This window comes from Rhinolophus sinicus, chromosome 3 (genome assembly GCF_057876585.1).
Source record: "Rhinolophus sinicus isolate RSI-liver-muscle chromosome 3, RSI-T2T, whole genome shotgun sequence".
NCBI lineage: Eukaryota > Metazoa > Chordata > Mammalia > Chiroptera > Rhinolophidae > Rhinolophus > Rhinolophus sinicus.
Genome location: NC_142503.1, coordinates 132796488 through 132809340, shown reverse-complemented (window position 1 = coordinate 132809340; position 12853 = coordinate 132796488). Strand labels below are relative to the sequence as shown.

The 12853-nt window shown below is 34.4% G+C and overlaps 1 protein-coding gene across 1 annotated transcript in view; it reads left to right on the top strand.

The window, feature by feature from the left end:
- The window catches only part of AQR (aquarius intron-binding spliceosomal factor), an 87539-nt gene that overhangs the window by 58573 nt on the left and 16113 nt on the right, over positions 1 to 12853 (top strand). The window contains exons 25-30 of the mRNA XM_019725550.3: positions 1656 to 1791; positions 3902 to 4111; positions 5863 to 6000; positions 9407 to 9478; positions 10554 to 10741; positions 11411 to 11582. Coding sequence (XP_019581109.3) covers positions 1656 to 1791; positions 3902 to 4111; positions 5863 to 6000; positions 9407 to 9478; positions 10554 to 10741; positions 11411 to 11582 — 916 coding nt within the window. The remainder of the gene's footprint in view (positions 1 to 1655; positions 1792 to 3901; positions 4112 to 5862; positions 6001 to 9406; positions 9479 to 10553; positions 10742 to 11410; positions 11583 to 12853) is intronic.

The window sequence follows — 12853 nt, the reverse complement described above, 5'->3', positions numbered from 1 at the left end:
TGTGTGAGCTTGATCAGTAGGGCATATTCTTTCATTTCTCTCCCTTTGTTATAATTTTTTAAAAAAATAGTGAATATTCTTTCACAGTAAAAGTAATATCATTTTCCCTAAAGAAAAAATTTTAAATCTAGTGAGATAGTAGAGAGGGAGTGATCATCCATAATTCTGTTACTCCAAAACAAGTGTTTGATAGTCTTTTTTAAATAATCAACTCTAATCGTGCTATTATTTATAATTACATATGTTACTTTTTTTAATTAATAAACTTTTCTTAAGTATAGTTCTAGATTTACAGAATAATTGAACAAGTATTACATAGAGTTCCATTGTATGTTGCTTTTTAAATTTAACATTATATCACAAGAATTTTGGCATTTTATTATAAACTCTTCATAAGCATCCCCAATTTTTTCCTCATTACCAAGGTGTTTATTATAGGAAAAGTTTTAAACTATTGATGAGCAAACAGAAAAAAGTTACCTGCTATAATGTTTATTTCCTTCTAAGTTAGAAAATTCTTAAAAATATACCATGTCTTATATTTCTTTTTCATTCGTGAATACTGTTTCCCCGAAAATAAGACCTAGCCAGATAATCAGCTCTAATGCGTCCTTTGGAGCAAAAATTAATGTCAGATTCAGTCTTATAGTAAAATAATAGGTCTTAGGCTAGGTCTTATTTTCGGGGAAACATGGTATTGCTTGCTGCCTGAGAGGTAAGTCTCTGAACTCTGGGGCAGCCAGGAACATGACTTCTTCCTTTGTCGAATCTTTAAACATGAGAAGAACAGTGTTTACGTTATTTTACTCTCTTTTTTAATGTTAAAGTGTTATAGGAGGCACTTTGTCATGGTGGGAAGAGTATGTACAGGCTTTGGGATCCAATTCTGGTTCTACGCCTTTTCTTCTTAACTATATCTCTGGGCCATGTACTCTCCAAATTTCAGTTTTTCTAACTCATTCAGCAAATATTTCTGAATCTGCTAGGTTCACATGTCAAGCCACATGCTAGGATGGCAAAGAATAAGCAAATACATTTTAAAATTACTTTTCAAAGCCTTTAAAAGTCTACTTTTACGATAGTATAAAACAGTGATATTCAAAGCAGCCAATCTGTAAACTATATGTTCTTGGTCTGTGATGAGATGAACTAGCACCAGAATGTACTACTGTTTCCTTCTTTGTAAAAGTCTTGTTAATAGGGGGGGAAAAATGATAGCTGAACTAAATGGTGTATTTAGTGCTATAGTTTCCTTTCTTTCATTGTTTTAAGAACTCTAGAGCTTTATTATAGAGTTCTTTCTGTAGGGTTCTTACATGTAGGGTTCTCACAGTCACGTAGAGCGCGACAACTTCCATAAGCCTGAGCTCTTCCCATAGACCCTCCCGACTGAATGATGTAGTTGATTTTACTTCCTCACACACCACTAACACATTTGCAGATTTGCACTGTACATTGGGTACACTTTACGTAGCTTCGGAGTAAAATAATATAAGAATTACTACTTACATTTAAACATAAACTATGTTTTCTATCTTTTTTCTATTTGGCCATTTATAGTTCCTATTATGATTTTCTTGACTATTTTGTTGACACTTAACTTGAAATTCTCTTCATTACGTAATTTTGCCTTTTTGCTGAATTGAAATTTCTAGGTATGGAAGAGTTAATTATGTCCTGGCTCGAAGAATAGAACTTTTAGAAGAAGTCAAACGATTACAAAAGAGTCTCGGGGTTCCAGGAGATGCTTCATATACTTGTGAAACTGCAGGCTATTTCTTCTTATATCAGGTAAGAGAGTAGAGTTTTTAAATGATACTTCATTGTAATATGGTCTTCGGTTGGAAACTGAGATGGGTTCTTGAGATCCTTCTTGAAAGTTTATTTTTTCAGTTAGTTGACTAAAATACATGCTATTGCCAAAGCAATATTTATGAATGTTAAATGTGTTTTCTATAATCTTCAGTTTTCTCCACTAACCTACCTTGTTTCCCCAAAAATAAGACCTAGCCGGACAATCAACCCTAATGCGTGTTTTGGAGCAAAAATTAATATAAGACCAGGTATTATATTATATTATATATTACCCAGTATTATATTATACCTAGTATTATATTATATTATATTATACCCAGTCTTATATTGTAAAATAAGACCGGGTCTTATTTTAATTTTGCTCCAAAGACGCATTAGAGCTGATTGTCTGGCTAGGTCTTATTTTTGAGGAAACACGGTAACTTGTTTGATGACTCATTCAATGAAAGGCCAGTGTTGGTGCTATTTAAAGTTTTGTTTTTTTTTCCTTCTTGCTATTGAAAAAGTTTCTAGTCTTTTTTTATTATTATTTGTTACTGTACAGGTATAACTAAATATTCTAGCTACCTGGTAGTAACAAAATATAGTTTGGTAACTAACTTTTACTGTGCATATTAATCAACTAATGAAGAAAAACATAATCTCCTTTCAAATTTTCAGAAATAATTATGTTTTAGAATTAATTTTAAAGTAGGACTTTAAGTTAAAGATTCTTTTGACTTCAATTAAGAGGTGTGCTTTTGCTTTTGTTAGGGTTAGTTTTTTGGGTATGAAACTAATGAGAAACAAAGCCAAATAAAATAAATAAAAGTAAACTTTAATAGTCAGTTCATTTACTAATAATTTTAAACGGACCAAGGCATAATCGAATAATGAACATTTTTGTGTAACTTTATTTGTTCTCTTTGTACTAATGCTATTTGTATATTTTAGGTATAAATCATAACATTGAGGTTTTAAAATGTATATGAAAGAATGGTTTATTCTCATTATAAGTGGACACACAAACTAGTTGAGTCCATTTAAAATGAGCAGATTTCATGGTTTCTTATGAAACAGAGAAGATATGCATCATCTTGCACTAGACTCAGACTGTTCAGAATTCTGCATAATGGAGTAAAGATCATTCTTAAATACATATTTGGCACAAAATAGAAATCACTAGGCACTCAGTGAAAACTACTTTTAAAAATAGGAGAGGTGATCTATAAATTATGGAGGCTTAAGTAATAAATTTGGGAAATATGAACTTGAGGCTTCACAGTATAGATCAACAATTTTCAGCAGATAGGAATCACATTGGGAAAGTTGTTTGAAAGGAAAGTCTCAAGCCTTCTCCCCAGAGAGTATCTTTCAATAAGGGGTGGCATGCAGGAATCAACGTTTTTGTTTAGCTTCTGAGATATTCTGCCTAAGGACCATACTTTGAGAAACACTGAAGTTATAACAAAAAATACCTGTGAAAATTACAAAAATTGAGATTAAGTGGGAACTTTGTTGTAGAGGCATAGTTAACATTATACCAGGGTATAGTTGAACTATATCACAGAAGTCATGAAATGAGCTTTCAGATGTACACTCAGCTTAACCAGAAGTTATTTCTAAAGGGACTCAAGAGAACTGAAAAAACATTTGAAGGTCTGGGTAAAGGGTTGACAAGTGCCAGATTGATTTTTAAAACTGCTTAAGATGGACTTACCATAATGGAGAGAAACTGAGATAATAAAAAAATAAGGAATTTCTTTATTTGCTTACTTGTTTGGTTTTAAGCATCGATAATAAACTGTCCTGAGTATAGATGGAGAATCTGAAATGTCCAACATAAAGTCCCATGAGATGACCCTGAGGTTCTTTCCCAGTTCTGCATTTTTTATTAAAAAGCCTTTTTTCTACAATCTTAAAGGTTACTTTTAGAAAAAAAAGGCAGTCCCATCATAAGAAATAGTTCTGTTCGGTCAAAAATTGCTATTCTTTTCCTTTCCCTTTACCTAGCAGATCCTAGTTTTAGTAAATTTCTTTTTTAGTTTATTATTTAAAATATAGTAATTAACTAGCAAATATAACCTTAAATCCCTTTTTCTTATAGGTAATGTCTCGCTGGGAAGAGTATATCAGCAAAGTGAAAAATAAAGCTAATATACTACCGGATGTTACAGAAATCTCCACTTTTTTCCCTTTTCATGAATACTTTGCAAATGCCCCTCAACCCATTTTTAAAGGCCGATCTTATGAAGAAGACATGGAAATTGCCGAAGGATGTTTTAGGCATATTAAGAAAATCTTTACTCAGCTTGAGGTAAGGAGCCTCACGTTCTTTTCACTTTCCTTTAAAAGTTTTAAGTTTAATTGTTGTTGTTGTTTAAGTGAAGTAAATGAAATACTCAAATCTAACAAAGCAGATGGTTATTTTTAAATGAACTTATTGGAGACATTTATAGTTTTAGTTCAAGAAATAAGTAAAAATTAAGATATGAATTGAATCCCCATTATTCTGGCTCTTCTAGTGTAAAAGTCTCAGTGCTTAAGAAAGAAACATATTCTTCAGGGCATTCAGCAGTGGTTCTTTGAATTGGAATTTGAGACTGCCGCATGGCCTTTCTAAGGTCCTCATGCCTCTTGACCAGTAGGCAAAAAGTGAGGTTGCTGAGTAGCCAGGATGATTGATCCTGATTACAAAGATGAACTCTGTACAAAGGGGACAGAGAAGAGTATGTCTGGAACGAGGGAACCCCTGAGATGCTTCCTGGCTTTCTCATTCCTTATGGAAAACATCATTGGAAGATGATAGCAGTCCGGTAAAAGGACCACATTCAGGCTCAGATTCCTTGGTAAAAAGGTTTAGGATTACTTCAGGTAAAAAGGGAAGAGACTTTGTCTCTTTCGTCTTTGTATCTTTTAGATATGATTGTATCCCTACTTCCAGAACAGTGTCTGGCACATAGTAAATGTTCAGTAAATATTGATGCGTGGTATGGGTAGGTGGATGGATGAATGGATGGTAGATACAGAATAATAAATACATAGTATGATAATAAGTAAAAAGCTTAAGACCTACAAAACAATATTATGTTTATACTTACATAAACAAAATAAAAGGATAAAAACATATAATTATAGTAGCTGCCTGGGGAGGGGGTGGGGAGAAGGATGTACAGGGTACCTCACTTGTACCTGTAATGTTTTAATTATTAGAAAAACAAAACAAAAATGTTTTTAGAAAGTCTGAACTAATTATGAAAAAATTTTCAGATTTGGTAAAACTTACCAGATACTGTTTGGGCTTGTTTGCTCTTCACATTCATCTATTGTCCATCCCCCAACTCTGATCTATGGGGGATCCTCTGCCATGGTCAGGGGTTGTACTGATCCGTGGAGGTTTGATTTCATAGCCTCCCATGTCGGCTGACTTCTACCTGGGTTTAGCCAATGAGAAATGTGGCAGAAGCCAGGATAATTCTCCACCAGCTCTCTCTGCCTTGGGTTTCACCTCTTCTGCAGCTTCAGTCTCTGCTGGTGTGGCCCACTGTGGTTCCAGCTTGTTCTGATAACCCTATTCCCTGGGCTCTGCTAGCACTGGCTCCTCCCTTTATCCTTCTTAGTTTAAGAAGGGTCGTAACTTCTGCTGTTGCTAATCTCAGGGTTAATTCACTGTTCCCTGGTTGGCTTTTCTGCTCCTCTGTCACCTGTGTAACCAATCCCCTGCATTAAATTCCCTGTGTTATGAATACTTGAAATAGTTTCAGTTTTCCTGGAGGGACCTTGAGTAATATAGATACAGAGGTGATTGATATTTTATTCAGTATTCTTGTTGGTATTGTAAATGTTTTACCTTATACAAAAAACACTCCAAATTGTAGCCTGAATGTTAGCTATTATTTGAATTAAATTGGCACCTAATTAATAATGAAAAGTATGATTCTTTAGCTTTAGTTTATGATATATTAAGTTCTCAGAAATTAAGTCTGATTAATTGGAATATGTGGATGTATGCATAAACTATGTTTATTTTCCAAAAGTAATCTCTCACTATCCCCCCTACTCTGATAGGAATTCAGGGCCTCTGAATTGCTTCGAAGTGGACTGGACAGATCTAAATACCTCTTGGTGAAAGAAGCCAAAATCATTGCCATGACCTGCACTCATGCTGCCTTAAAACGACATGATTTAGTCAAGTTAGGTTTCAAGGTAAAGACTTATATTTTAGTTCCTTAATTCATCATTTGTTCAGTTGTTAGTTTTTTTCTTTTTTTTACCTAGACCATTTCCCTTGGAGACTGGTTCACCTTTTATTGAAGTTTGCATTTACAATTACTTAAAAATGTCTCTTAAAAATGATAACCTCTTATGTTTATATGATTAGCGAACATTAAATGTAATTTTTCTAAATCTAGTTATCAGTAATATGTCCATTAGTAACATTATAACTGTATGATTGTCTAACCAAATTCTAATACTTGTTAAGGTAGATTATTTATTTTTACTATGTGAAGAAAATCTCCAAACAGAACTAAAAGCTGTAAAAATAACATTTAGCAGTGTTTTCCACCTACTGAACATCTATAATACGCTTGCATTGTTCATGTTTGAAGCACACGTCCACTCTCAGTTATTTGTTTCTTCAGTAAATCACAAGCCTCCCAGGTGAGGATGGGGAATACTCTTAGTTACGCTGTAAGTGAGATAGTAAATTGACTTCATCATATACTAAAGACCAGAGAGCTAAAGGGCATGATAGCCTGTGAGCCTGTGACTCGATTGAAGTGGAATGTAATAATTAAGCAGGAAATTTTAATTTACAGCCTCTGAGACTTTGCTAGTTAAACCGACCTAAACTCTGATTTTAATGCATATCATTTAACTTCCCTGCAACTGGTTTTTCTGTTGTTTAAAATAGGGTTTGTGTACTGGTTTGAATTCAGAGTTAGGAAAACATTTGTTGTTGGTGCAAGTAACTTGACAATTTTTAGATGTTATGTGCTTGCTGGAAGATAGGTGCTAAATAAATTCAAGGTGATAGAATTGTTGTTATCTTGGATGAAAGGTTCCTCTGATGCAAGGTAGGACAAATCCGATGCTTTATTAAAGGGGTTGGTGTGAACTTACCCTTTTGCAAATTATTAGTGAGAATTTTTCACTTAAATATTGTATTCTTAGGGCTGACATAGGAAACATTCTTTGAATTTTATATTGAATCATATCAGTTTAATTACAAGGAAACAATGTGATCATAATTAGCATTTTATGCTTTCATGCAGCTTTTCACAGCATATTCTAAAACACATTATTTGTAGCTTATCACGTTTTCATTAATCACTTTCTTTACTTACATTTTGGTACATATCTAAAGATAGTTACATGAGTGCTGATAGTATCTCAGATTTTTTATATCTTTAATTTTAAAGTTTTGTTTTTATCAAACTTACACATGTATCTAGTTTAAGAGCTTAAAAACCTTGTACATCTACTTAACATTTTAAAAAGGCAGTCCCCTACTCCTTGATCCTCTCCAGTTATCCAGTCTTCCAGCTCTTTTAGTATTTCCTTTTTCTGTTACTCTGTATCAATAAGGAATGTTAAACTTCCCTTTTAGTGTTGTCTTTTGACTCTGTGCTGTCCCCAAGGAGCTGTGCATGCATGTTCTTGGGCTTTCTCCTTCCTAATACGCCCAATATAGTTATGTCATAATCTTACTTGGCGATTAAAAGCTTTGTTTTAAAACAGAATCTATAGATATATTTTTATAAGTTAAATTGAATTAGATTTTCAGTTTGTCAGAAAGCAGGGCCTTTAGGCTGTCTTCTTCGAGCTTCTCCAGTTCTGTTTTGCATATTATATCTGTTATTCTGAGAATACACGCAGAGACTTCTGTGAAAATGTGGCTTTTTGAACTCCTCTTTCTTCCCACCAGGATGACCTAATGAATCATTGTAATAGGGAAATTCAGCATCAGATAGAGCTAGAGAAGACATCCATCCACATGCCTAAACCTTTTTCAATAAGAAACAGTGCAGAATTGAACTTTAACTTTTATCATGTCCAGTGGAAATCCAGCTCAGTTTCCAATCTTGGGCAAATATAGATATAGCATATTTTGATAAAAATGAGTAGCACAGAAATTGTAGGATATATAAACAATTAGTTTAAAAGAGGAGAGTTAATTAAGCATTAAGAGTAAATATTATCCCCCCACCTTCCACTTCCCTAGAAAACAAAATAAGAGGAAATTTCCCTTATAAACAGAAAACAAAGGAACTCTAATATGTACTTAGTGAGATTCTCAAAGAAGGTTTTTACCAATAAAACAAGGAATGAGATATACTAAGTAGTGATCAGCATTAGAAGTAGAGGAGAAAGAAAATATGTTGAGAATGGACCTCCAAGACAGTTGGGCAGATAAAAGAGAAATAATCGAGGAAAGAACGAAATTTCCTTATGTTAGAGAAAGACTTGATTTTTTTAATTTCACAAATATGCAGTGCCTAACATTACTGGAAACTGGGCCAGTGGGAGGATACAGGCATCAAACAAGTAAATATAAAGATAAAATTACAAATTTTGAGGTGCTGTGCGACAAAGGAAAGGGTACTGTGAAACCCACTTTCGACTGGGAGGTCAGAGAAAGTCTGGATACAGTGGGGTTTAAGCTGATACTTTAAGAATGAGAAAGAGCCAAACAGACAAAATCAAGAGAGAGCAGCACATGCAGAGGGCCTGATGGATTTGCTATTTCTGAGAAAATGAAATACAGCAGCATGGTTGAAGCTTAGTAAGTAAGGAGGAAGCTGACAGACATATAAAGTAGAAGAGGAAGGCAGGGGCAGGTTGAATACAGGCTCTAATTAGTACATTTCTTATAGGCCATGTTAAGGGATTTTTTTCCTGAGATAGTTGGAGCCAATGAAGGGTTTGACACCAGGAGGTGAAGTGATTTGATAACTATTGTATCGGTGATTTAGGGGAGGCGAGACAGAAAGTGGACGGACTAGTAAAGAGATTGCTGGCAGTAGTCAGAGTAGTGGCTTGGACTAGAGTGGTAGTGGTAGTAGAAATGGAGAAAAATGAATAGATTCACGAGGGAGTTTTGGAAAGTAAAATTGACATGTTTTGGTGATATACTGAATGCCAGAGTGTGAAACAGAAGGGAATTGTTGAGTGCTAGGTAGGATTCATAAGGGGAAAAAAATTCCCCAAAATACTACCTTAGGTAGGGTAAGAGTACCAAGGCAAATGACCTCATATATAATCATGAACTGATTCTTGCTTATGTAAACTTAAAGAACTGAATTGAAAATATCTAAATTGATATTGCAATCTAAGAAATTATCTACAAGATCTCCTCAGTGTAGAGTTGTATATTTAGGGGGCTTCCCTGAGGCCAAAGACTTAAAATGGAGAAGCAGAGACATAATGATAAATAAGATCATGAGCTTTCTGTTTGAATAATTTGTATGTTACTATTTTTGTCAGGAATTATTTGGGGTTTTTTTGTTTTGGGGTTTTTTTTTTTTGGATGGTTGTTATAGTTGTGGTGGTAGTTGTTTGTCTTTTAAGCTGTTTTTTTGACAAGCTTTGCTTTTTCTTCCTTTCTCAGTATGACAATATTTTAATGGAGGAGGCTGCTCAGATTCTGGAGATAGAAACTTTCATACCTCTTCTTCTACAGGTAAGATACTGATATATGAGACAAAGAAAGTAGAGTTTTAAGTATTCCAGGGGACAGGATCAGAAAGCTACACGATTTGGGGTGCTAATTGCCATAATTACATATTCTCCTTAACTTCATTATGTTTGTTACTCTATTTTTAGTCTATGAATTTCCTTTAATCTCTTCACTGGTTATTTAGCAGTTTGTATTGTTTCTGAGAATACTATTTAAAAATTCATAGTTTAGTTCTAAGTTTTGAAAAAACTTAGTAATTTTATTCAAGAAAATTGCATTTTTATGCAGTTTGAAGGGAAGAGAAGCTATTTTTCATTTCATTTGTTAGAATTGCTTCTAGAATTGTTTTTGATGTTCACTGGGTACGTTGCTTTCCTTTATTTTATTTTTTTTTTTTGAGCTAAATGGTGATGTTTCAGAATGTTTCTTATTGTACAATAGTCTTTACTATGGCAGCATTAAAAACAAAATATGGAATTCCCGATTTAAGAATAGACTGCTCTAAATTTATAGATAAATTGGATTCCAAAAGTACTTTTATCATTTGGGATGTGGAATGTATTTTGCCAGGATATATTTCAAGGAACAAGGACACATAGAGTAGGGAATTGAAGTAGTAGAGTAGGAAATCAAAGAAGGTTTGATTTTTACTGCTTTGTGGGGTAGGAGTCAGAACTGGCTCTCAGCATAATCGTGATACACAGTGTTTATTTTGACATCTTTCCATTTCCCTGCTTGGACATCTGTTTCTTTCTATGCAGCTTTTGCCTAATTCTGACCTACGCCTCCCAGATCTCTTTGGATTACCCTACCTGTTAAAGTAGAATAATTCCATGCTTACCTCCTCTATCACCCCCATCCTCCCTCACACCTGTCAGCCAAGAGCGATGGTACCCATACTTGATTCACAAGTCATTCTCTAAGTTTGCCAGATTTCTCTGTGGAGCTGGCGAATATGAGTTAGTAAAGGTAATGAAGCTATTTTGTGAATGGTGAGAATCTTATGCAGTAAAATTGGAGACTAACAGGGTAATATGTTAATTAGAATATTTTGCCATTTTCTCACTTTTCTTTTTAGAATCCTCAGGATGGTTTTAGCCGACTGAAACGGTGGATTATGATTGGTGATCATCACCAGTTACCTCCAGTCATTAAGAACATGGCTTTTCAGAAGTATTCCAACATGGAGCAGTCCCTCTTCACTCGCTTTGTCCGGATTGGAGTTCCTACTGTGGACCTGGATGCCCAGGGCAGAGCCAGAGCGAGGTAAGGGAGACCCGGGTGGGGTGGGGCATTACTGCTGTTTCAGGACATCAGTTTTTTGATCCAAGTATTCGATAACTTCCATATAGACTCATAGCACTCCCTGCCGTCCAGCAATTAGGCATCTACAAATCTGAAAGCACCTTCATTGCTTCGGCAGGTGGTGTGAATTAATCAAATGACTTCCTTCACTTTATTCATTGAGATTAATTTAAGTGACTTGTAAACTAAGGGCTTTTTTTCATCGTCCCTTCCTCTTTCTTCATGCCCCAAAAGATACACGGTTAATATCATTTTGAAATCTAAAGCAAAAATGAACAAGAGAACATACCAGTTCCTACTCACTTCATAGAGTATACAGGCCCCATCTCATAGTTACCTCAAAATTTTCCTCAATTTACAGACTTTTCCCTGATTTTATAATTTAACGAATGAAGAGAGCAGTTTACCTCAGAGAACACAATGGACCTGTCATGTCTATATCTTCTGGTTTGGTTACTTGAGGTAGGGAGGCAAAGGTTGGAAAAGCGTTATTGCTAGAAAGATGAGCACATAGTGAGTAACATGAAAATTAAGAGGAAGAGCACAATTCCTAGAAACCCTCTTATGTATGTTACAAGGGGTATTACATCACTAATATTTCCTGTTTGGGGGGGATTTGTCTTTGGAAAGCCTGTGTAACCTCTACAACTGGCGATACAAGAATCTGGGAAACTTACCTCACGTGCAGCTCTTGCCAGAGTTCAGTACAGCAAATGCTGGCTTGCTCTATGACTTCCAGCTCATCAATGTTGAAGATTTTCAGGGAGTGGGAGAGTCTGAACCTAATCCTTACTTTTATCAGGTAAGAAAAAACATAAAACTTTTATGTTTATTTTGCATTTGCAGGGCTGAATTACTACTTAAATCAATGATACTGAACCATTTGTCTGACCATTAAATAAAGGAAAGTTAGATTCCCCCACCTCACACACATCAAAAAAATTTAATTTCAGATGGATTAAAGCTATATACACAAAAGAATCTATAAGCATACTAGAAAGAAGAAAATATTGGTGAATATATAATGTTGGGGTGAGAAAGATCTTATTAAGCTCATTAGTAAAAATCATAAAGAAAAATACTGATTTGAGGAAAAATTTATTTTCAACATCTAACAAACAGTGGGTTAAAGTCTGAATGTATATAGAACTCCTAAAAATCACTTTTCAAAAAAAAAATCAGTGCCCCCAAACAGTCCAGCCAATAGCCAGACAGCACAACTTTATTAGGAAAACAAACGAGAATGTGAGAAAAGAGTTTTGGCCATTGTTGAGCAAAGCTTTGGAATGATTCATAATAGACAACTGGTCTGTTAATCTTTTTCATCATTGTGCTTATTTACCTCTCAGTAGAAAGGCTAACAAATTTTAAGTGCCACAGGTTTTAAGGCTTCTGCAGAAAAAAAAAGTCCTTCAGTTTAGAACCTACAAAAGCTTGTATATCTTGATTAATATACTTTTTATTACATGATATGAACTAAGTTATTGCTTACATATATTTGTGATATATCCTGTTTGTACTGTGTTTCCCTGAAAATAAGACCGGGTCTATATTAATTTTTGCTCCAAAAGACGCATTTGGGCATATTTTCAGGGGATGTCTTATTTTTTTATGTACAACAATGTACATTTATTCAAATACAGTCATGTCATCTTCTGGAACATCGTCATAACATACTAAATGTGTCCATTTTGCTGACGATCTTAACGGGGGCTTATTTCCAGGGTAGGTCTTAATTTTCGGGGAAACACAGTATTTTTTTCCAAGTGTATAATGTTGGTGTGAAGTTTCCCTGACAAAATATACACATTTTGTAAATCTGTACTTTTTTCAAATATTGAATGCCTTATTTTTGAATTCTTTAGATTTTTAAATTGGAGAAAAGCACTTAAAGTTTTTTTTTTTTTCATATATGAATATTACATGTACAAATGTTAAAATACATAACTTCAGTGGGAGGGTGGGGGGAAGCCCCAAAAGAAAAATACAGTAAGGACAAGAATACATAACTCAGACAGAAATATATAGCAAGTACAAATCACTGGAACATATTTTCACCTCTGATAATACTCT